The 26,077-nt window shown below is 46.1% G+C and overlaps 1 protein-coding gene across 3 annotated transcripts in view; it reads right to left on the bottom strand.

The window, feature by feature from the left end:
* EMID1 (EMI domain containing 1) overlaps positions 1-26,077 on the bottom strand; it is a 451,838-nt gene that overhangs the window by 114,028 nt on the left and 311,733 nt on the right. For all 3 annotated transcript variants that reach the window (XM_086951002.1, XM_086951000.1, XM_086951001.1), the window contains exon 7: positions 17,351-17,458. In XM_086951002.1, coding sequence (XP_086807128.1) covers positions 17,351-17,458 — 108 coding nt within the window. The remainder of the gene's footprint in view (positions 1-17,350; positions 17,459-26,077) is intronic.

Here is a 26,077-nt window from a genome sequence, read left to right as displayed (position 1 = left end):
GGAATATCTAGGCTGCTGAGAGAGAGTTAAGGTGAAGAGGATAGCTGAATGGTCAGACAGGTGGGAGAGGAGATAAACCAACTCCTTCAGTGCGTCTTTGAGACTATTACTGAAGAGGGCGTAATCGATTCTCAATTTGTGTTTGTATTTGAAATTATGAAAAGCGACCCCCAGAGCATTGCCCGCTCTCTCCCTCCATAGATCCGCTAATCCCAAAGTTGTCATTATTGATGTTAGGGCTTGCCTGGATTTGGAGTGCGTCAATGCTCTGGAGTTGGGCGACTTGTCCAACTTGGGATTTAAAACGAGGTTGAAGTCTCCAACCCATATTACTGGGCCTTGGGAGGAGATCAAATAGTTCTCAATCTTATTCAGGTAGGATGGGTCATCATAGTTCGGGCCATAATAGCCGACTAGAGTGTATGGTCTACCGTCTAGCCGTGTTTTTGAATAGAGCCGTCTACCACTGAGGTCCTCCTTATACTCCATGATCTGAGCCGTAGCCTGCTTTTTAAAGATAATGAGGATCCCACGTATGTTGGCATTATGGTCCGTACATAGAAATTTATCTACCCACTTCAGCCTTTTCACCATTCCGTTGACCTCAGTTTTGAGTAAATGTGTCTCCTGGATGACAATGACCTGCGCGGGGGAGTCTCTCAGATATTGCAGGATTCTATGTCTCCTACTCCTCACACGCAGGCCATTGACATTCCAGGATAGAAACTGCAACCTCATCATTCCCTTGTCCAACTCCATTCCACCGCCCACCTGTAGAATTATGTACTTAAAGCGCCATCTATTGCCCTGGCTTACCCTATTCGTGGGGTGTTTAAAGAAATTACAGATCAAAACAATTGGTGCGAGGACAGGCTTACGAGGACTTTTTAGCCCCCCCCCCCCCCCCCCTGGAAAACCCACCCTTGCTTACACTGGCCAGATGAATAGCCAGGTTTGCATCTGCGGACAGACCCTCTCCTCTTGCCCTGCCAACCCTGAGTACGAATAGGGGCCGGCTAAACACAAGCGTTCATAACTGGATAACTATTAAGCAGGTGTGAGCTTGACATGATGGGGAGTCCCGCCACCCCCCGTTTGTGGCAAAATTTAAATCAATAGTGGAGACATATATGTTTTTCTTTTTATTTTTTCTTACTTACTCGTGTGCATTTTTTTCTCCTTTTTTCCCCCTTAAGCGTGGCATTCCGTTGCTCGTTATAACTGTTGTTGAAGATTTCCCTTCTCGTTATTAACTTTTTACATCTTCTTTTTACCTCTTTGCTCCCCTTCTGTTCTCTTACCTTTATCCCCCAGTGTTTTATTCAGTATATTGTTTTTTCATAATTTCTTCTTTCTCTGTTTGAGGTTTTTAAAACGAGCCCATAACATTAAAGCTCTCTACCTGGGGATTTAAACTAGAAGCAGAAGGACCTTAGTGACCTCCCCTTGAGTGGTCGCTAATAGATGTTAATAGGTCGTCAGCCTCTAAAGGGGAGCGGATGTTGTGCATTTTGTTATTCTACATCACCCTCAGGAAGGCGGAGAACCTCATCTGCACAGTAGCCCCCAAGGCCCTAAACTTCTCAATTTTTTGGCCCAGTTCCCACTGTCTATCTAATGTAGTTTTTGACAGGTCGGAACGGACTTCGAAGGAAAAATCTGGGGCTTTTAGCGACTTTGCTTTTAATGCGAGGTTCAGGATTTTTTCTTTTATAGCGTAAGTGAGGAAATTCACAAAGATTTTCCTCAGCTTCACTCTTCCTGGGTTGAGGCGGGAGGGGTCTCTGTGAATTCTCTGGATGTCTTTCTCCAGATCTTCCGTTGTTTCGTCCAGGTTGAGGGCGTTCTTCAATAATGACACCACATATGCCTTAATTTCACCACCCTCCTTCCCCTCTGGGATCTTTAAGAGTCTAAGGTTGTTCCAAGGACTCAACCCTGTCCTTCATTACCTCCCCTTCTCTCCGAAGGCCTTGGATCTTAGTCTCTGCAGACTCCAAGCTGGCTTTTAACTCCCCCACTGACCCTTCCAGGCTCTCTGTTCTCTCAAAGAGACCATCCACCTTCTTTTCCAGAGTCTTGCATGCTGCCCTAATCTCGGTCTGGTTCTTCTTGGATTCTGCAAAGCCGCTTTTGATCTCCTCCCTCATTGCGGTCAGGAGTGCTTCCAACGGGCCACCCCCACTTTCTGATCCAATGGTGGGATCACCTCCGCCACCCTCCATTGAAAAGACGGTCACCCCAAGATCTACTGCTGACATTGACTCGGGGGCCTCTACTGTCGTAGCTAAGCTGGGGGACTCGCCCACCTGCATATTAATGTCACTCATGCTTCTTTCGTGGGGGTCACAAACCACCTCCGTGCTTTGTATAATGTCAAGATCTTGGGGCAATACTTTAAAGTAGGAACGCAGAGACAGCGTAATTCGTGTTGCACTCCTGCGTTCCCCCTTGGTTTTGTTTTTACCCCTTAACTGGGTGCCAGAACTAATGCTAGTGCTTGCTTTGAGATGGATAGAACCCTCTCTTGTAACAGCCCCTTGAGTCCTACCAGCGGTGGCCAAATCCAGATCCACAACCCCTGCAGCCTCAGCCTCAGGTACACCTGTCCCCTCTGTCCCCGCTTTGCGCTCTCCCTCAGGACCACGATCAGGTGTGCAGTTTGAAGTTACTTTTCTACCTCCTCCAGACCCATCCACAGATACACAGCCCTAAGAGCCCTTCCCTTGTTTTTTGCCCTTCCCCCTCGCTTTCCAAGAGTGCTACTGGTGGATTTGATGCATTCTTTATGGAGATGTTGTCAATTTTAGTGATATGTACTGTTTGCCTATAAATACAACAGCTAGAACACCTCCTTTTTTGGCTATACGATTTTGGGTGATTATTTGATAGCCTAGAGGAATGGCTTCATGCAGGACTGGGGCCATATCTTCTCCCAGCCATGATTCGGTTATGAATAGTATGTCTGGTTTTGCATCGTTGAGAAGGTGTTAGATGTGAGGCTTGTTTTTAGAGAGGGATTGAGCATTTATTAGTAGACAGTTTAGTGAGTGGCCTTTGGTGATAGTGGGACTTTGTTTGGTAGAAGAGTGATCAGTATTGTGTGGGTTTGTAGCAGGTGTGTTTTTAGTGCTGGTATTAGCTGTATTAGGATAGCAATCGTGTAGCTGTTCTGTATCATGTTCCTCATCCACCATGCTAAGAAGGCATTATGACGGGTCTGCATGTGTATGTGTTGGAGATGGTGTTTGAGAGTGAGTTGGAGTGCTGTGTTGCTTTTGTGGTGTAATTTGTTGTGAAGTAGACACGGGGAAGCAAAGTTGTGACGTGTGGCATGTTGCTTATATTTTTTGCGTGTGTTTAAGGTGGAAGGTGTATGAGTCAGGGGAGGTGGTGCAGCATGTAGTAATGTTCTAAATTGTCCAATGGATGAGAGGCGGTTAGAAGAGAGGTGATGTATTGCTGTATCTGTGTTAGGTGTGGTGGAAGAGTGAAAGCTTGGCATTGGAGTTTATTCCTTTGTGTGGTTTGAAAGGTGGGTATATGTTTGTATTTTGTGATGGTAAGTATTATGAGGTGTTGTGCTTTGAAGGCCTTGTAGTGCTGGTGTGTGTGATATGTTTTGTTTTTGAGGAGTAGTGAAAAAAGGTGCTGATGTATATGTTTCATGCAATAGATTTGGTTGTGTAGTATTGTTTGTGAGAGGCGGTTGTGATGTAGAGGGGGCGGTGATGTGTTTATGAGTAGAGTATATTTTGTGTGTAGGAGGGAATGAAGTAGAGGTGAGAGTGTTTATCTTAGACTGCTTTGTTGCAAAAGTTTCAAAGTGTGGTGGTGTGCAGTGTGTGTGTTGTGTGTTAGTGTTATTATGGTAGAAGGGAGAGGAGGGTGTTTGTTGGACAACTGATGGAAGGATGATTATATGTTTGTTAGTGATAAAAGGTGGTCCGTTAGGTGTAACTACAGCAGGGAGAGTGTGTCTGAATGGGATGTAGTTATGTATGGTTTTGATTGGCGTTGTGTTAGTGATGAGTGTATTGATTAGTGGTATAGGATAGAGTTGTGTCCTGTTTGTAGGTGATGGTGGATATGTGTGGTAATTGGGATAGTAGGGTCTGTAGATGTGGTTTGGTTGGGTTTGTAGTGCATGCTGGTACATTAATCTGTGCATAGTGATGTGCGTGGTGTACATTTGGTGTAAGTGTTTTGCTCTGTTTGTGGATGTGCATGGTGTGGGCTGGGTATTGCTAAATGAGATCTAGGGCAGCATTTCTGGCCCTAGTCCCGACCAGGCTCGACCAGGGCCGAACTGGCTCGAAATGGCTCGAACTGGCTCGATTAAACTCAAACTGGCTCAAACTGGCTGAAACAGGCTCAAACTGGCTGAAACTGGCTCAAACCGGCTCAAACCAACTTAAACAGGCTTAAACAGGCTCAAAGAGGCTCAAACCGGCTAAGGCTCAAACAGGCGCAGACATGCTAAAACATGCTAATACAGGCTCAAACCATCTTAAACAGGCTTAAACAGGCTCAAACAGGCTCAAAGAGGCACTGCCCTTGTCCTCGCTGCCCTTAGCCTCGACGCCTGGGCTGAGACGCCCGAACCCTGGCATCTTTTATAGCCCTAGTAATCAGGATACCCCTTCAGCCAATGGGAACCTTAGCCCTAACACTATCCAATCACAACACTAGCCCTATAATCTAGAACCAATAGGAGACCAGGACCTTACAGCCAACCTTAGCCCTAGACCAAGCACCCAATCAATTCAAAAACCCTGATGTCTACGTCCAATAAAGGCCCTAGCCCTACAAGTAGTCCCAAAACTAGTCCATGCAACCAATGGCACAGGTAGCCCTAGTCCCTACTTCTAATAGAAAGCCTAACCCTACTCTAAGTCCCATACTTAGTCCAGCAACCAATCACACCAGAAGCCGTAATCACTACTTCCAATTAAAGGTCTACCCCTAGCCCTAGTCCCACCCTACTCCCAACAACCAATAAAATAGGAAGCCCTAGTCCCTACTTACAATAGAAATCCTAACCCTAGCCCTAGTCCCAACCCTACAATGATTAAATCACAGACCCAGAAACCAATCCGAACCCTCAAATACCCAACCAATGAGGACATTAACCCTAATCCAATAGAAACACCAGATACAACCACCAATCAGTGTAGACATGTATCAACCACTAGCAGACCATATAAAGTCCCAGCGACCTCAGACAAGGTTTGCTGGCCAGGGAGTTGGAAGCTGCTTCTGCTGTTCAGAATCTCCTAGGAGACAGACAGGCACAATCCACACTTTGGACTTCAGCAGGTAAGGGCCTCACTAACTTGAAATCTAACAATACTGTTTGAATAAAACTTTACTCCCTCTGCTGGACAAAAAACGAAGTGCACAGGCACTAGTAAACATAGTTTAAACAGCTCACAGAAGCACCCTCTGGTGTAGAAAATCCCTGTTGCCTGGGGTGAGGCAGGGGGGCTGATTTCACTGGCTTGTGAACACAAAATGGTGGCTGGGAGTGCACTGTTTTAACATACAGGTCTTAGCAAAGAGCAAAGGAGAAATTTAGAGGGAAAACAGAATTGTCACCAAGGAATGAGAAGGACAAACTACAGAGTTTGGATTGCAAATCCACAATTCAACACGCTAAATGGAGGCAATCATGGGCAGGGAAAACCACAAGTTTAAAACACAACACAGGTGATAAAATATGCGATTGTAGGCAGGCTAAAACTAAAATTTTAAACTGTAACAACCATAGGCAAAGACAGTAAACACAGAAAGTGAAAATCGTTTTTTAAACAACTTTTTGTCTTGGGAAGAGACAGCACTAGTCTGTCTCCTTACCACTTCCTGGACTCTGCTCACTGCAATCTGGGGCACAGGTAGGCTGCAACTCACAAGATGGAGGAGAATGATTTGGGGTGCACCCACCAAGGCTTTAAGGGGCCTGGGCAGATGTGAGTGCCTCTTATTTGTTCATGCACATATATTTATGCATGCATATATGTAGCGCTGGCATTAGCCAAAGGCTAGAGAGATTTACAGTAGACATGTGACGTTACATGTAAATTACAGAGGGTTTGCAATTACCAAACATTACAAAAAATAGTTACATGAGGTCGAGAAATACAAAATGGTAGATCATTACAAAAAAAGAAAATGTAACAGAAGTTTGAACACAAGAAATGTTTTTACAAGAGGTATATACAGCAGTGAAATGATGGTAGTGCAGTTTTCTGTGTCGAGGTTAGTTGAAATGTCAGAGTATCCTTAAAGGAAGCTCTCGGCACGGAATCCCCCCACCCCCCTTCACAGGGTGAAATGTATTAATAAATTGGTTGTACTCCTGCAAATGCAAGGCATAACAACTACCTACCACTACTGCTGCAATCATAACAGAACTAGCTGTACCTACCAAGCAGGGTTGGATTGGGATACAAAATTGGCTCGGTGCCCTTAAAAAAAGTTTCCATATATTATGTAACGTACAATATGCAACATTAGATTTTATATACCTATCAGTTATATGCATTTTCTACTTTAGAGGAAAGTTCAATGCGTATCCTCCTTAATCAGGCAGATGCTATAGTTATGTATTCATTTGTGTCACTAATTATACCCCTGTGATTAAAGGGAACGGTGAAAAAAATGTATATTCTATAGTTTGTTTATCCCATTTTAGTGATTGGAGGGCTGGGGTTAGCGCCGAAACAATGCCTGCAGACGGGTTCAACTGACATTTCAGTGCGAGGGATGCTGGCACTTCAGGCGAACACTGACAGCAGTGAGGTTTTGATACCAGTAGTGCTGACGCCTTCGTAACTTGCTTTGCTCATATCCTGTTTGGAAGACAGGCAGATATTCAATTACAATGTGCCCGCGGGCAAAGTAGCCAATCCAAAATTACACGTGTCTTTTAAACATTGGCTGACCTACCAGATATCTAAACTTGAGCGATAGTGTCCTCTAGTGGCTTAATAACAGAATACACGTGACTAAATGAGAGGACAACGTGTCTTTGGCTAGAAATTTGATGCGAAGCTCAGACGTGTACTGATATTTTTACCCTTTTATTGAGTGTTTAGTTGTAGGTGCAGCAGGCAGTTAGTCATATATTATGTAAAATACAATATGCAACATTAGATTTGACATACCTATCAGTTGTATGCATTTTCTACTTTAGAGGAAATTTAAATGCTTATGCTTCTTAATGAGGCAGATGCTATAGTCATGTATTCATTTGTGTCCCTAATTATACTCCTGTGATTAAAGGGAACAGAGAAAAAATGTATATTCGATAGTTTGTTTATCCCAATACACTGTGTTATTGTTAGGCCATAGCGTGGGTAGAGTATACAGTTATACATATTTTGAGTCCTGCTTGCACAGGCTTGGTTGGTGCGTCTGGTGGGAATAGCTCAGTAGTATTTAGTTTTCAAACGTCAAGCAAAGTAGAAAGAGACATGGATTTGTTTAGCAGGGGTATGAAATAAGCCTGCTATGCAAGTCAAGCGACAGCTTCCATGTTGTGTCACAAGTAGTAAAAGTACAAGAATACATATTTATGGACGGTATTTCATTTGTAATTACAGAGGTGCATCCTTCAGATTCTGTGAGTACTGAAAGTTCTTCGAATTTCATTGGCCCTGTTTGAGTTTCTGAAAAGGTGTGTGACAGAAACAGGAAATCATCTTTGTTTCCAGATGAGGCCAGTGTTCCATCTTTATTTATGATGCTTTAGATGAGTTGTTCCAGGACACTCATTTCTAGTCATGGTCAGGAGTATGTGCTCCTTCTAGTTTCTCAGTGTTACACTCTTTTCCCACTGGCAGTGAGAACCCTATTTGTTTTAATACTCTGAGGTTGACGTGGGGAAAAGCCACATTTCAGCATCCTTCTAAACTCCAGGTGATTTACAATACCCGTTTTTGTTGTTGCTGGGACTGAATTCCATAGTTTGGCTGTTTGGATGGAAAATGTTTTTCTACTGACAGTTTTCTTCCTATGTGGTTGAACAATTCGGTGTAGGGCCAATTTGGAGCGTAGCATCCTTTTTCTGATTTTCATTTGCAGGGGTCATCGAGGTAGAGTTTCAGGAAGCCTATGGATGCTTCTCAGGGCTGCAGAGGGCAGTCCTTTGAAGAAGCAATTGGGGATTGAGGGGTTCCTCTTTGGGAGAAGTTAGATGCTGAAGCTAGAGGACAACGTAGAGGAGTTTTCAAGTGTTTGAAGCACAACCTCAGTATGACTGGAGCAGAAGTAGCCTCACCAAGGACAAACGCTACAAATGTAACTTTCCCTGAATCTATATTTAAAAAATATTTTCATCTCTTTTTGTTCTTCGCTTTCTATGTGCCTTTCTCGCTGTTCACCCTTCTTCTCTCTCTTCAACCTTAATTCTGAATTCCTTCTATTTCGGTCCCTGGTCTATTCCTCTCTCTGTGACACCTTCTCTCTCATTCTCCAGGTCATTTCTTTTTCTTTGGTTCTTGTAATAATGTATATTTGTAATCACAAGTTAAATCCAAGTAGAGGTTTATTTATAAGTTACAGGATCATAGATGTTGGTTACAAGCAGGATGATGGTTGGTTCAGGATCAATTCAAGTTTGCTCATGGCCCCACCAGGAGCTGCATCTTCACAGCTCAGCCCACTCACACCAACAGTCACTCTTCCAGTCCACCAGGCATACCAACATTCCACAGTGTCATCAAGCATTCCAAGGTTCCATACATACACACATGCAAACAGGCTGAGCTCCTGTAAATGTAAGCACAACAGTTCTCTATGTTATCTCTGCTTTTATCCCATTGTCTGTAAGCCTCCTAGTATCATATTCCCCTTGTTGTTCTCCTTCAACCCTCTCATAGTTTTACATTCCCTGTCTAATCTGTTCTTACCCTCCCCTCTCCACTTAACACTCCTCTCTCACATTCTCAACCCTCTCTTTCCATGTTCCCTTCTTTTCTTACTCTCATCTATCTCACGTTCCGTCGAATAAAGACTTTTTTCTCAAGACCTAATTTATTTCACATCTTCCTCTATCAGACTCTCCTCTCTCATACTCTCCTCTCTCACTTCCCTCCCATTCTGACCTCTCACTTCTCAATCACCTTTTTTTGTCTAACTCTTCACTTATTTTTGTCACACTTCCACCTCTTACTTTCTTTACTCACTCTCCTCTCACTTCTCCTCCCACACTCTCCTCTCTCTCAATCCCCCCTCAATCATATATCATATTGTGCCATCTTCTCAAACACATTTTTTATAACCCCTCCTTTCACCTGTCTTTTTTTTAAACTGCAGTGTTTTCCTTTCAGACTGTTTCTCTTGTGTTTGTATCTCCCAAACACATCACCCACTCTCCTCTCGCTAATAGCCAAACTACTTTGTCCAGATCCACCTTCCACTGTTTCACATGCCTTACTGTCTCTAATGGCCCTTCCCTCACACTCCCCTCTATAGCTCAGAGTCTCTTGTTTCACATTCTTCCATCCTCTCAAAACCTCTAGAACATCATCACTTTTCAAATCTCCTCTCTCTCTCTCACACACACTTTATCTGACCTCTTACTCTGCTCCAATCTGCTCAACCTTTCTTTGTATACTTCTTTCTTTGTTCTTTCTCTCATTTCATTTCTATCTCCTTCTCCTCACCCATCTTTCTTTCTCACTGTCTCGCCCTCTTCCACTCAATTCCACACAAGAGAAACTTTAGAAATCGGCGAATGCCTTGTCTAACTCTGGTGATAATTCTGTAGGAAGGAGATTTCGGGGGAAAGGAGAAGACCGCTGCCAAGAGATCCTACATAGCCAACATATCAACATACCCCTGGCTTGCCATTTGCTTCCCCTGGTTCGCCCACTGATACCCCTTTCTTCAGGAGTCAAGAAGGCAGCAGCAGGAACAGGAAGTGCGCATGCTCAATGAGAAAAGTTAACTTCCTGTAGTCTCCATTTCTTGTTCTTCTCTTAGCGTTTTAACAGCAGTCTGTCGAGGGGTAAGAGTTGGACAAGTAGTCAACCTGATAATTGTATCAATGGTCTAAACGTGTGTCATATCACGTCTTCTATCTCTGGTGTTTTGGTGAATTGATTTTAAGTTCCTAGGGTCAACTGCCCAGAACTCCTCTTTTGCCTTACTTTCAATAAATCAAGTGCTTTAAGTTCTAGACCGACTACACAGTGAGATGTGAGTCCACATTGTTGCTGTAGGTCTAAAATGGCGTTCTTGTGCAGAAATATCTTGGCTTTTCAATAGAAATATGAGTTTCGGGTCAGGCTTTAATGCAGCAACCCTGAGATGGGTGACGGCCCATTCACCAGTGCCATGACTGGTCTAGTCAGGGCTTCAAGTGAAAAAAAATTATTACAGTACTTGTAGAGCACACTTACGCCCAGAGACTTCAAGGTGCTAAACTAGGCCGATCTATTCAAGGTGACTCAGCAAAACAGCAGGAACTTAAGTGCTTTCTGAAAGTTTGTATAGCACTTGTTTTGTTGCAAAATGGAGAAATAAAGAATTGAAGGTGCAACAGCAGAAACAAGTTTATCCTCCTTGGCGAGGCATCTTAAAGTGTGGAACGATTAAAAACAGGTGAGACCCTAACCGTAAAGATCGACTCAATGCATATCTGGAAAGTAACTCCTGCAGTGTGCTACGACCAACGCCGCAGAACGCTTTATAAGCCATGCAAAGGGTTCCGATTGGTTATGGCTACCAACTTGTAGAGTAAACTGTGGCACACCTGAAAGAAGCGGTTATATTTCCCTTAATGCTAAAGACATCCCAGGCCCCAATGGCCTGCACTTTTTAAGCCTATCAATGGCGCAGGTTGGAAGGTCCAAGTAGCAGACATTAGCACGATGGAGACACCAGCTGGGAGAAGACAGATGTTGACCACAGGACCTCCCAGATGTTCTGGGATATAGGCCAGGATTTTCTTTCAGATTCTCATCTGGTAGCAGGATTGATCTGGGGATTCGAGCTGACTTCCTTATGCAGGAGAAATGCAAGCTTTTTACCTTTTCACCCGGGAAAGAGACAACACGTGCCAGGAATACGCAGCCAAAGCTTTGCTGACCTGGTACAAGCTTGTCCTCGTGCACTTCTCTGCATGTTTTTAGCTCCATACATGGATTTATGTCACATTATTTTTCCATGAGAGTGCTTGTTATGCACCAAAGAGAAGACGCTAGTCTCCAAGATGCAGGACGGATTCACCCACTCCAATCGTTCTCGTGCAGGCAGGGATGGGCCCTGCAAACTGAGAACACAAGTGCACACAGCAAATCCCTAGGTAAACAGGTGTCCTTCCTGGACCCACGCGCTGTATGTTTTCGTTCTCTTTTTGTTTGCACTGAGCAAATGGACAGCCCTTCAGACTGAAGAGTGAAGATTAACTTTTTGGCAATCATTTCTATATGCAGGACCACATAACACACAAATCTTTCGACAGGGCAGAGGTTTTCCTTAACTTAGTTAAAAGTTGTGGGCTACTGGGGAAAATGCAGGTAGTAAGGGTTGCGGGGTGGTGCGGGGTGAACACGAGCAAGGAAAGTGGGTACCGAACAGAAAGGTCCTCATTTACAGAGCGCTGAAATTAGAAATAATTGTGTTCAACAACATTTATCTATTTCGACTAGAGTGGCATTGCTGCATGTGATACAGTTTCATTGAACGGGAAATCTGTGCCTGCTGTAAACAGCAAAAAGCTAATGCTTATTTTGTGCTTGTAAAGTTGGAAAAACACACACAGATTATGTTTCTGCATTTTATCACGCATTTACTGCTAATCTACAGTAATATCATGACTACTGGTTGAGTTAAGAAAATTACCGAATTGTGATATTAATCAGACCGTCCCTAAATAAGGGCCACAGTGTTGGTTGGAGGCATAATCTGGTTTGGGACCTTCCCATCGCATGCCTCGATGGTGAGTGTATAAAGAAGGCAGACTAGTCCGCGCAGCCTGCTCCCACATCCAAATTCTCATTATGAGATATGTTACTGTTTAAGGGTTCCAACTGAGAACAAGTTTGCACAAATTCTAATTCGGCTTGCATCCATTTACAGCAAATCTGCTGTACGTGTTGGTAAACATGCTGTCAGGTGAGGAATAGAAGCGTCCACCTTCCTGAGCAGGGTATTGTCATCTCTCAATGTAATAATTTAATGGGTCATAACACACCTTTAGCACTTGCCCCAATTAGGAACTGGGAGCATATTGCAGTCCAGTTTTCCCCACATGTACCTACCCGGGCATATAGTGCTCTTTGGGACAGATGTACAGTCATTTAGCGTTCGCAAAACCTGCATTTTGCTAAATCACAGAGTTTGTGAATGTTATGTTTTTTGCGATTTATATAGCGCCAAATCCCTGACAGGTCTCTTGAATGCTAAATGACTTTTAAAAATTTATTAAATCCATTTTTCAATTCGGTAACTGGTTACTAATTTGCAAAATTTGGATTAGAAATGCATTCAAATTACAATTTGGAAGAGGTTTGCAAGTGCAATTTCGGATGCGATCCTTGATAGGTCATCAGCAGCTCAAAGATTAGGGCAACCCATTAGAAAAGGTTGAATGAAAATAAGTTGATATAGGAATGGGCAGTGTTCTAGGTAACCCTACCAACTCGTAAAAACTTTTTTTTTTAAAGTAATTGTTTCTTACCTTGAGGAAAATGTATTGCATTTTAAAAAGTACTTTATATAAAATACACTGAGAAACATGGTGGTCTGCTGACTCCAAAAGGCCACAATTATTGTGTTGGTATCCAAACAGAGTAACTCTCAATTTGCGATCTACCTCATTAATATTCATTTGATAGGTCATATAGAAACCCACTCCAAATGCGATGCAGTGCGCGCAACAAAATTTGTTTTATTTATTTATATGGTTACTTACCTGTTAAACTCCGTAATCCATACATTACTACCCCCCACCCTGCCCCTCCCTCTCACCACGTCACAGCCCTGCAGTTACTCCCACCACCGGCCGTGGCTGTTGTTAATGTAACAAGGTTTTTGTACTTGTATTTTAGAGTATGTTTCTCATTGACTCTATACGCAGTTTAGACCTTCAACATCATATAAATGCGTATCAGCATTTGTGCTTTTCTGAGTTCAGAATACTTTGCAGAAATTATTATCTCTGTCCAAGCCTGTCAGCAAAGGTCATTTCGATGGATGCATGCTCTCGCCAAATTTCAAAGAGAAAAGCCCACATTTTATGCTCTCCCTGCTAAGCTGGTGCATTGTTCTTCTGAGGGTTTACATCTTAAGGTGAAGGGTCGTATGTCGTCGGAGCATACACACAACAGTGGTTAATCAGTCACGCAGCCAGCGCAGTCTATTCCATATTATGGGTGGCCATGGTGGAAGGTGTATCCTGGTGATGTGCGAATGCCGCAACCCCTGCACGTAGCATGAACCCTAGCAGATGACATGAGAGTGCCCTCAGGGTGGACAATGCGTCACTGCATCTATTGAAATTAGGTCGTGCTCCGCAGCCATGTCTCTCCTTGTCCTGCTTCTCTGCTGTGAATACTGTCTAGGCCTAACTCTGAGCCAGGACCCTCGAAGTACTGCTGTTAAATCTTTAGTGGCCCTGCCCCTGGAAGCTGATGGGCCTTGTCTTGTTTCACCTCTCGTTCCTCCCTTCTTTGCGGGAGTTGGACCCTGGAATGGTTATCTGGGCGTGTTTGTTTCACCCTTTGACCTCTGGATTCACCTTTTGTACTGCTAAAAAATAATTTGACCTTGAGGGCCTGCCAAGGTTTGGACTACATCCTTTAATATCTTAATTCCCATAAATTCCAGATATCTGGACATTGCCACTAACTTATGCCATACAAAAGAACCTCTAGAGACTTCCCACATGTATCAGGGTTTTGTCTTCTATAGTATAGTATTCATTTGGAGGAGACGTCACATCCGTCTGTAACGTCATTACATGGACATAGGGGCTAAAGCTTGGAGTATTCGCCTTCTTTCCATCACCACCATCGTTCTTTCTGTTCTTACAACAAATCAGACCTCTCCACAAGGTGGGACCTCAGAAGGAATGGATATGCCTGGTCTCGTTGAAGGAAATCAGCTCTTGTCGAACTGTGTCATTTCCTCATAAATACATTCTGCCTGTACTCATTCTAAGAGTTGGGAATAAGAAAGAGGAGGAAAAGGAGTCAAATGCACGAATAAGGAAAAAAATAACTAGCTCCTGTCTGCCGAATGACCAAAGCCCTCCCATTCTCCCTGGCACATATCCAGGAAGGCTTCTTTAATCCAGATGTCTTGCCTAGTTGGACGGGGGGCTATGACGCATGTGGGATGTCAGAAAGCGAAGCCAAGAATGCACAGAAGTCCTGCCTGTGGGGTCCATGCCTTAAAATGTAAACATATGTAGAACTTACATTCCTCTGTTCCTCGTGAGCGTACTTCTAAAAGTCATGTGAGTGAGACCATCACCAGGCCCTCCAATGCTTGTTTCAATATTCAGTCTGTGACTATCAGACCCTGTTTGATTTCCTCACAACAGTCTTTACTTATTGAGGTGAATCCGCGCCCTGGCGACAGGAACCTCACTTGTCCACATAAAAATAAATGTTTTACCCAAAATTATGGATTATATATATATATTTTAAATTAGGCAATTTGCCTTCCTCTCCTTAAAAATCCCAAGATGCAAAACACACCCTGGACTGTTTGTCTCCGAAAGAGGAAGGCTCGAAGTGACCCCTTCGTTAGTGCATCTTTAGGTAAATGTATCATATTCATCAGCGCGTCTAGTACCATATTGCAGGGCCACAGATTCTGGAGGTTCTTTTCCTTCACACCTGTTTCTCCTTTCATGTGCTATATCTTGCATTTTGAAAGCTCTTTGCTATGGTTAACAGTTAAGAAATGTTTACTTGATGATAAGCACAGGTAGTTGTTTTACACACCTGCATTGTAAAAATGCAATTTTCAATATATTGTGCCATCATTTCCTCACAAGGATATAGGGTTTTTCTTCAAATTAAATCACTTTGGGACTCTGCTGCCTTCTAGCGCCATGCTTTCTCCCTGTTGCCAACAAAAGGGTTATTCTGTGGATGAATAATTTGCCACTGCAACATGCTGTCTCACACATGGATGAACGTGACTGAGATATCCGGCACGAGTATTCTACATCAAGGTAATTCTCAGATGCTGCACCATCATATATTAGAATGAACCTGACATCAGTTACTAGGGTCTGACTTGGGTGTCTCTGTCCTGCAGGAGAATCTACAGTCTAAGTAACTCTGTTTCTTCCATGCAACTGGCTGACCAAACTAGGTTTTACACACTGAATCTAAGCAATGGCACCGAGTCTTCGTCACAAGAGATTAAAACATTCAGGTGTGTAGTAATCAAAACGTTGAGAGTACCTATAATGCTTCCTCCCTTCTTTTGCACCACTATGGTCAATCAGCATCCCTTCCCTGCTTCCTCCGTCTACTCTCTCTCTCCACCTCTGTCCAGCCACCATCAATACATCCTCCCACCTTCTTTCCTCCCAGTTCAGCCTTTACACCTTCCCCTCTGCCTCGTTCTCACTCATCAATCCACTCTCCTTCTGCATCTTCCTTGGTAATTCCCCATCTTCTCTATTCCTACCTCCTATTTCCCATGCTAGTTCACTAAGCATTTCCAGACATCTGGGGGCCAGCCCCTGCACCCTGCTCATTCCCCTCTCTATTTCACTTCAGCAGCCTCTTCTTTCCCTCTCTACCACACCTTGTCTACCCACACCTCTTACCCACCACTCACTTGTGCCCTCTTCATATCACCCTTCTTCATTGCTTTTATTCAACCCATTCGCCCCTTCTCCATTTCCATCATCTCTTCTTTGTGCTCTGGCCCCACACCTCACGGCACCCAAAACATTTTCCTTAGCACGACCCCTTTCTTTCCCATCTTTTCACCCTCATACGCGTACCTAAGAGAATCCCAAGGGCTCTGACTCCTCTTTCACTGTTTTCCATCCAGTCAGGCTAATCTTTCTCCATCCTCAGGGTAAGCCACTTCTGCCAAAATATTTGTATCTGTCTCCCACGTTTCTCCTCGAGGTTCAGCTTTGTCTTCACCTTTATACTTCATTTCAGGGTCCGCACTCAGTCTTCTGACCACTCCCCTCTTTTAAATTGCAAGATCTTGTCACCTCCCCTTGAGCTGAAAATGTGCATCTCTAGTAGACTCCTTCCCACATGCTCGCTTCAAGGAAATTGTGTTCTTGGTCTCTGCTGCTGCAGTGATGAGAATCGTCCTTAACTTTTCATTGGAATCCAGAATCTTTCCCAAAGATCTCAGAGCCTCTTGCTTGCCATCAATGACCCAGACAATTATACATGGATTGCCAGGGATGTTTCTGGAGCAATCCAGTGACTTACATACTTACCAGCAGCTGACAGACTTTTTGACAAACAACAATCCCCTAGCTGTCCCGCAAGTGAGCTCTCACCACCATTATGGGCAGCACCGTTTCTTACTATCACCTGAAATGGACTCAAGGTCAAGGCAGATGGATGTGGTGCACTCAAGCTTATCACGCACACTCAGTCTGCAACCTTTGATGCAGTGCATCCCAGCCAAAGCATCTACTTTCCTTTTTACATTTCCTCCCCCACCCCCACTTTGATCTTTCTGGGGACCCATACAGATTCACCATCTCCTTTGCAACCAAGACCTCAGTCCCTCAGTCCCTCACCACTGGATCGAGTGTGATACTTCACCCAATAGAACAATGCAGATAAGATCTAAATCTGCATGAAATTAACACATTCTCCAAGGTTCTTCACTCAGTTAGAGAGAACTTGTCTCCTTGCACGTGATGACTGGATTACTAAGAACCACGTAAACTTGAATGCCAACACGACTTACATGATGTGCCTGGCTTTGTTTTCAACCCATCCTCCCCTGGTCTGCAAAACTGGGAGCCTCTCCTATTCCAACCAACTCTATGATGCATCTGGGAAGCTTTCTGGGTAATTCACTGTGAGACGCACACAACACACTGTGCGCTGGAGTTCGCCCCATAGTGAAATTGGCATGTTGTTACCTGTTTCACTCTTTCCAGCTGCTGATTGCTGCGTTTCTTTGTTATTTTGGAAGGCGTCGTGGAGAGTGGCCAATAGTGGGCTTGAGAGTAAGTTGCATTTTTTATACAGAGATATTATATGTACAGTAAATAGTTTGGTTGAAGATGTGTTTGAATTTACGTTATTTCTGCCCATGTTTTAACATGGTGCCAGCCAAGCACACATGCTCACACTTGCTGAGTATGCCACTGATTCTGCGCATTCACACTTACCTGGGGGTCCCAATGGGCCTCTCAGTCCAGGGGACCCGGATGGGCCTCGGTTCCCAGGTTCTCCCCTTGGGCCGGTTGGGCCCTGAGGTCCCTGTGTTCCTGGCTTACCTGGAAAGGAAGTCAGAATTATTAATCAGCAAAGCTTTTTAGAGGGGGTGGAAGTTCATTCCAAAACATTAGTTAGGAATATAACATTAGTGAACGTGGTGAGTGGGCCAGAGAAGCTAAATAAAGGCTTCTCTTTCCACACCCACTGAATTCATGGCTCTGTTTGGTGCGATAACTGACATGGGTTTCAAGGGAACCAGGGGGCATATTATCAAGGGGGTTTATCTCTGCTTTTTTGGCTTTAAAAGCCAAGAAAGCGGAGATAACATTATCTCCCTATTACCTAGCTGTCGCTAACACCAGTTAGCGAAAGCTAGTAGGAGATAGCGACCATCTTGGGCCCCGCTTTGCATGTCAGTGATATTTATCACTAATGACATGCAAAGTGGGCGTGCCAAGATATTAGCGACTGGAAACAGTCGCTAACATCGCTATATCCTATTACCAACTTTTGGAGATATTCGCGCTAAGCGCGAATATCTTCAAAAGCTAACACCTGCCCCTGAGCAGTTCTTAACCATGTTATCCAATGGGAGGTGGATAACATGGCTAAGAGCATTCGCTCGGTAATGCATGAATATCGCGGACTTTTCAGCGATATTCATGCATTTCGGCCGATTTTTATCGCTTAGGAGATAAACCTTGATAATAGCAAGGATCCTAAGCGATAAAAATCGCAGCAGCTCGGCGGTAAGAATATCGCCGCTAAACCAACATAGCGATAATTATCGCTAGTTGTTGGTAATATGCCCCCAGAGGCCTAGCATACTCATGTATTACCTCTAGATGGAGGAAGTCCCTTGCGTTCTCAGCTCTGCACAGGAAGCCTCTACACCCTCACCATGGAACACATACATTCTGAGAAGGGGTGGGCTACTTACCTTCCTGGCCAGGGAGGAGGGGGGCCTTCACCTTCTCCACAGGAACACCTGGACAAAACATATGTGGATGTCAGGTACATCCAGGGCAGGTGTCCAGCGCCCTCAGAAAGAGCAACGGTATAGCTTGGTCAGTGAGGCTCGAGAGGGGGGATGAATCTCAAATTTCCCAACTAAAACGCAATGGACTGCAGGGTGGAGGGGTGAGATGACCAGGGTTCGGGATGGCCTGTTTCCATGAGGAACAGTGTCAGTACAAATTTGCATTAGTAGGGCCTCCATCTGGAGTAGCACGGTGAGTAAAAAACAATGAGTTGGAAGTCTACCTCTATGGACTGCCACGAGTTAAACTATTTGAAAGCATTCATCACATCTCCTTTTGGGTGTTTGATTGCTAGTAAGGTGCCTGTAAACCTAAGACTGACACAGTTTTCCAAGAATAATATTTCCAATGTTTGTGGATTCAAAAAAGTTGTAAATTTCCACTCATTCAAGGAGTATGAGTTCTATAGGTGCACGTTTACTACTTTTTTGGTAAATTAGTCAGTATAAATATTAAAATCTCCGTACCATAACATGAACATGTTAAAAACAGTAGCGGCTGGTAGGGAATGGTGGCGGTGGATAAAGGGGGGAGTTGGGTGGTGTTGAAAATATATAAATCGACAAAAAATATAAAAAACATACCTGCTGCTTGCGCCGTCAGCTCTGTGAAGCTTCTCCTCATCGCAGAGGAAGCACCCGGACTCCCAAGCTTCCTAAGCCAATGATAACACTGCAATGCAGCGTTGTGATTGGTTCCCCTAAGCCAATCACAATGCTGCATAACAGCATTGTGATTAGTCTCAGTGCCATGGTTGGGTACTCAGACAGGGACAGGGAGCCTGTGCATGTTCTTCACCAGGCTGTGTAATACAGCCTGGTGGGGAACATGCACAATGTGCATGAATGTTTGGCCGGCCCAACAAGACTATCGGTCAACCATTCATACGCACTGTGAGTGTGAAAACTACTCCCCCCCCCCCCCAGCTCCTGCTCTGGCCACACTGCCCCTCCCAGCATCTAGGAAGGGAAAAAGGAAATTACAATAACTTATTTTGGGTATATAATTTTCTTTTTCCTCTGCACTGACTTAAAGCAGTGGGGCAACGCTCCTATGCCCTAGTGGAGGAGCCGCCCCTGGTTAAAAACTCTTAGTGAAATGAGGACAACCAGAAAAGCCACACAGACTTAGCATACCAGAGCCAAAGCCCCCATACAGAACAACCAAGCTAGGAATACATTTTCAAGGGATCACACATCAAACCTGCCTCCTCAACTACATCCCTGCCCCCATACCCCCACTATCAAGCTACGCTCCTGCCTGTTCCACCTGAGGTTGGTACTCCTTCCTGAGTACCCATGACTACAGACACGTACAACAGAACGGCCTGCAGTTGCTGCCCTTGGACCATTTATTTGAAATGTATTTTCACTACACACACTCTTCTTCATCTCTGCTACGAGTAGGCTCGATGGTAAGGTTATCAAATTGGTGCATGTTTTTGATTTTGATTTGACAAGCTTTATATAGCACTGGCTAGACCCGGAGGTATCAGAGCGCTTTACATGAGGATCATTGAGTTATAAGTTACAAGTTAATAATTACATCCGTTACAAGAGCATAGTAAAACACAGGAAAGAAACAACGGTACAGTAATTCGTCGGAGGAGGGGAGGAAGGATACATAGCGGGGAGACGAGGAGAACTGTGCCCAATGTCCAGCTAGGTAGGTGACTGCCGAGAGGGTGAACCAGGGCAGATCTCCTCTATAGCTGTCTAGCAGCTCCACCGGGCATCAGTCATGTTGCTCAGGTCTCTGCAGTCAGGAATAACAAGAATAACAGTTTGGCATAGTTACATTAGTTACAGTTGCATCGTCAAACTTAGAAGAAACAAGTTCCCAATAGAGGATAGAGGGAATTGGGGGGGGGGGTAGAAACAGGGGGCTGGGAAGCAGATCAGTTCTGGTAGACTGGCAGCGGATGAAGAGAACCTCATGGGGTCAAAAAGTTAGAGTAAGCAGGACCAAAAACCAGATGGGATCACATAGACACTGAGACTAGTGCCAAATTCAAACACTGCGCAAGGTCACCTCGGCATCTTATTTGAAATTGTTTGAAATGGGTCCCAGGGCGGAAATCCTTACGATGTGGAGACAGTCTTTAGGGAGATTGGGGGTAGAGTATGGCCACTTATGAGTCTTGAAGCAGCTCCAGTACATCGGCCCCCCGCATCGGCGCCATCCCATAAGAGTCCGCCCAAGGCTATATGGCTTATAAAGGCTGAAGATAAACAATAGGCGCCTATCAGGAAAGATTTGTGCCTGAAATGGAGGACCTCTTGAGGTAATAATGTAACATGACGGCCATCTTAAGGTCAGGCAATGGCTATGTGCTCCCATGTATCGCTGACCCTGTGTTTTCAGTCACATCTGCCCACGACAATACAGGGAGCCTTACTTATGTCTTCCTTACCCCCATGGGACTGCAGGGAAGCCTCCTGAACTCCTCCTGTGTGAAGGATGGCACCTGGCATTTTGGGGTTAGGCTGGACGAGAAGTGTGCTATACCTCCTTTACTGTGGTCGGTGTCGGCACCACCAACCTCTCAGAGTCCGCTGCGGCCTCACTGCTCTCTTTTTCAGCACAGTCCCTCGCGGATCACCGGGCCTTATTGCACACTCCCCTTCAGATACTCATTAACGGGATGCCATCTTGATGATGCCCGGCCTTGGCCGACTCCCGGGGCCAAACTCGTCACTGTAAAGTTCTTTAGAAAGGCAGCAGGCCACAGCTTAAGGTGCTCCCTCCTGCTCCTCACGCTTACCGCTACTGGCTCTAATTACGCATAGAGGTCAGGCGGCATTCCCAGGGCACTTTCCCTGGACTCGTTCTCCGCACGCAGTGTTTGGCTGAGAGTCGGAGTGTAGAAAAAGGTAGGGCTAGGACCTTTCTCAGGATTTGCCCGGCGCTAACCGCCCTTGTACCATTCAAGTTTTACCAAGCAATGAGGCAGGCGCCGGAGACCAGAAGGCAGGAAACAGAAGTTTATTCCGACGGAGCAGAACACATCAGATCAGACAACAAGGTATCGTCTCGAGGTGCTCTAACAGCCTCTCGGAGGCCTGGCCTCTTTTACACTGGTTTATGGCATGTGACCTTCCTTTATTACAATCAGAACTTTGTAAAGCAAGGAAAAGACATCCCCGTAATCCTCGTGTTAATCCCACCCCCATATACCTTCACAATAGAGGTCCTCAACCTGCTGATAAGAGGAGGGGGTCATCACGCAGCTGAGTGTTCCGTCGAGTCTTGGGATGTGTGCGCCTGATCATATCACAGGGGGTGGGGAGGCCTGGATCAATAGAGGGTCCTTTGAAGGAGAGCGACCTCATACAATAAGGGGCAGTAAATGATATCTCCCGGCTTAGGCAATGGCCTCGGACCTGTGTGGACAGTCGGACACGGGGTGAGGGGCCATCAATGGAGTGGTATTCATGCTGCGTGGACAATCCAGTGCAGAGGGGAGGTTTATCAACAGAGGGGCATTCATGGGAGGAGAGGAGGTGTTGGTCAGGCGCTGGCGCGACTCCCAAGGACAGGGTCATGCAGAAGGGTCATGCTCATAAGGAGGAGGGAGGGGGAGCCAGGGTGCGCGGAGGATGCTTGCTGGGTCAGAGGGGCGCGCTGGCGATCGATCGTGGACAGGGAGACCATGATATCTAAAATGGCTGCCGTGCACGTAGTACATAGGTGACCTAGAATGGCTGCCGTGCACGTAGTACATAGGTGACAAGCTGGCGCAGATGATGTTCAGATCGCAAACTAAAATTCCACAGTCCTCCCTTTTAACATGTCTCGCCAACTTGTCAGTTTGAATTTATCCCCATAAGGCCACGTATTTCTACTTCATAGAGGGGGCTCATGTGCTCATTTCGGAAGTCCAAAGTCTTTGGGCACATACAGTTAGAAACAAGGCCGCACAAAGGTGGCAGACATTGGATACCTAAGCAACACCCACATAATATCACAACAGGTATCAGTACGAAGGAAAACAACTTCCAACCCCAATTCTTCAAAGTGTCCCAAAACCAGCTCCCAAGCGACCATCCTTCCTGTTCTTGGTGAACCTCCGAGGAAAGTCTGTGGAGGTGTTCGATGGCTTTGTAGACTGAAGGCGAGTTGTCTGGCACGTAGGTGCAGCAGCTGGATCCGATGATGCGGCATGCTCCTCCTCGGTCGGCTAGGACCACGTCTAGGACGAGTCGATTTTGAAGGGTCACAAGGCGGACCGCCTGAAGCTCCGCAGTGTTGTTGGCGAGGATACCAGCCGTGATGTTGATCGTTGTTTCTACTGCCTGAGTCAGGTGTCGGATAGCACGGCTGTTTGCCATTGGGCCCCACAGAGGAACAAGTCCCTTTGCTGCATCCAGGAACTGTGCTCCGGTGGAGTCGGCTTGTCCAAGGTCGTCTGCACGCCTCTGCCGGTGGTGGTTGGCAGGGGCTACATATGTGGGTGGAAGAACGAAGGCAATGTAGCAGATACCTTTCCAGCCTCTCGGGAGCCAGGTGTAAGCTTTGGTGCCACACACAAAGTACATATTCGGAGAAGCAACAAAAGAAGGGGGTTCAGCTGAGTCCAATGTTCTGGTGATTCGGCAGGCGCTGTAACCCACCAGCTGCGTTCCCTGGCCTTCGAGACACACGAGACCTGTGACATTGATAACAGACAGGGCCACAGTTAGAGTGGCGGTAGTTTGTTTTTGCAGATGAGTGAAGGTGGTTCTGGCTGGATTGTGGAGCACCTGTACTTCGACTCGTTCTTTGGCTGGAATGTCTTTGATGAAGGTGGCGCCTGCGAGCGCAGGACACAGGGCAGCTGGGGTCTTTCCCGTTTTGTTCAGCCAGAACCCAGAGTAGAAGTGTGACACTGTCCGGCTGGAGGTGGCGTTGTCCCTGTGGCTCTCTTGCATGAGGATCAACCAGGCGAGGCAAGAGCCGTGAACTGAGAAGGGTGAAGGGATGAAGGGGATGGAGTGTCCAGTGGCATGCGGGAGCAACCCGCAGATCCAACAGTTCGTAGCGTTTGCAGCAAGGTTGTGTTGGTGCAACAGTTGCACGAAGGAATTGTTCCAGAATTCCCTGCGCCTTTCTCGGAGCTGAGGCGACAGAGAGATTAGGTGATGCTCTTTCAGGGGTGTTGGCTGTGCAGTAGGTAGCAATGTCTCATGAGCCGGTGTGCTTTTCTCCAGAATCTAGAAGGAGGTCATGAGGAGGAGGCAGAAGAGGAAGACAATGAAGAGTGCAATTGTCTTTGGTTTGTGCAGGTTGTCAGTCTTTGGATTTCTATACTGGGTATTTCCCGTTGCTTCCATCATCTTCTTATCTGGAGCTTCCATCATCTTCTTATTTGGCGCTTCCAACACCTTCAAGGGGCTCGGTAGTGGGCAGAACCACAGACTTCGTTTAGCTTCTCTCCCGGCGACCCTTGATTGTGTGTAGGTCACCGTTCTGAGATTTAACTTAGTCCGTGGCCTACTTAGCCGAAGCTCCCTCCTTTCGACGCAGGAAATACCCTTCTCTGGATGGCACAGTGGGATCAGAGAATTTTGCAAGTTCGAGTGCCTCAGTATCGGGATAACAGTCCAATATCGGTCGGTCTTTGCTCAGGAGCTCTTCTTGGGTGCTGACGTTTTCTGTCGTGGCCAGGTTTGCAGAGACCTTTCGGCAATGATGCGCGTGCAGCCAGTGCTTCTTCCCCTCCACTCGGAGTGCCGTTCGGGTGGTGATCAGCACTTGCCAGGGGCCCGTCCACCGAGGTTCCAGACTCTTGGTTCGCTGGAAATTTCGTATCAATACGAAATCTCCCGGTTGGATGTCGTGGCCGGGGCCCCTGGAAGCATCGGGGATGGCCTGCTGCACCTGTTGATGAATGACAGACAACGTTTTAGTTAACTTGCACAAATAATCAGACAGTAGGACGTCCGGGACGTCATGAATGGAGGTCGGTTTGGGAGCAGTCCAGAGATTCATCGGTCGCCCAAACACGACCTCGTAGGGGGTCAGATGGTGCTTGGTGGGAGTGGAGCGCATCGATAACAAGGCCAGTGGGAGGGCATCCGGCCAGTTAAGTCCAGTGGTGGCCACTATTTTTGCCAGTTTCAGCTTCAGTGTGGCATTATGGCGTTCCACTAGACCAGCGGATTGGGGGTGGAAGACCGCATGGAATCGTTGCTTCACCCCCAACCCCTTTAGGATTAGTTGGATAACCTCAGCTATGAAGTGGGGGCCATTGTCGCTCCATAAAATTCGGCAAAGGCCATAGCGAGGGAAGAATTCTTTCAGTAGTACTTTGGCAGTAGTCATGGCAGTGTTGTCACGGGTTGGATAGGCCTCTACCCATTTACTGAAGGCACATACAATGACTAGTACATACTTCAGGTTTTGGCATCTCTCTAGTTGGATGTAATCCATCTGAAGGACCTCAAAGGGGTGATTGGGGGTCCCAAACCCTCCCCGGGGCACTACAGTTCCTTTCCCGGGGTTGTGTTGCAGGCAGATAAGGCACTGCTGAACTAGACGTCTGGCTGAGTCAGGGATTTTGTCGTTATGCCAGACTTTGGAAATGAGTTCGATCATGGGTGCAGATCCTATGTGTGCGGGGGAGTGAGCCATTGTCAGTATGGGAATCAGATATGAGTCGGGCAGCAACCATTTGCTTGCATCCTTCGTTCGCCAACAACCCTCCTCATCCTTCAAACCCACCCTTGCCCACTTAGTCAGCTCGTGAGGGGTGCTGGCCGATTGTATGTCTCTGATCATTATCCTTGTGTCACTCCATGTTTCTGCTTGTGACCTGGTCATGTACATGCGTGTCATCGTCCTATTCTCAGCTGTGGTTCGTGCAGTGATGTCGGCCAACGCATTCCCTTGTCCGACTAAGTCTGTCACCCTTTTGTGTGCCTGACATTTTATCACCGCTAATCGTTTGGGGAGGAGAACTGCTTCAATCAGAGCGGAGACTAAATCTCCGTGGAGGATCGGGGTGCCGTGGGACGTCAGGAATCCCCTCTCCCTCCACAGGAGCCCGAAATGGTGGACCACTCCGAAGGCATACTGGCTGTCCGTATATACGTTCGTGGTGGTCCCTGCGGCTATGATGCATGCTCGGGTGAGGGCTATCAGCTCTGCTGCCTGGGCAGATCGTTGTGTGATGCAGGCTGTCTCGACTACTGTTCGGGCTGTCGTTACTGCATAGGCAGCTGAGGTGGTGCCATCTGGGAGTTTGATGCATGAGCCGTCTACCCATAGCTCTCCATCGGGGTCAGGAAAAGCAGTGTCTCGGAGGTCAATCCTACTCCTAGTTTGTTCGTCCGTGAGGGTCACACAGTCGTGGATGGGAGGAATGTCGGGGTCATTTTCAGGCAGGGGTAACAATGTGGCAGGATTCAAAGTCGTGCATCTCTTTAGTGTGATGTGGGGTGCAAGCAGAGTCAACTCGTACCCTGTCAGTCGTGCGCTAGTCAGGTGCTGGGTTTTGGTCTGGTTCAAGAGGGTGTCGACTGCATGGGGTACTAGCACTGTGAGAGAGTTGGAAAGTACAATTCCCTCGCTCTGACGGATAGAGACAGCAGCGGCGGCTACTGCTCGAAGGCAGGCAGGCAAAGCTCTGGCTACAGGATCAAGAGTGGCGGAGAAGTA

This window comes from Lissotriton vulgaris, unplaced genomic scaffold, assembly GCF_964263255.1.
Source record: "Lissotriton vulgaris unplaced genomic scaffold, aLisVul1.2 SCAFFOLD_852, whole genome shotgun sequence".
Classification (NCBI taxonomy): domain Eukaryota; kingdom Metazoa; phylum Chordata; class Amphibia; order Caudata; family Salamandridae; genus Lissotriton; species Lissotriton vulgaris.
This window is presented reverse-complemented; position numbering and strand designations above follow the sequence as displayed.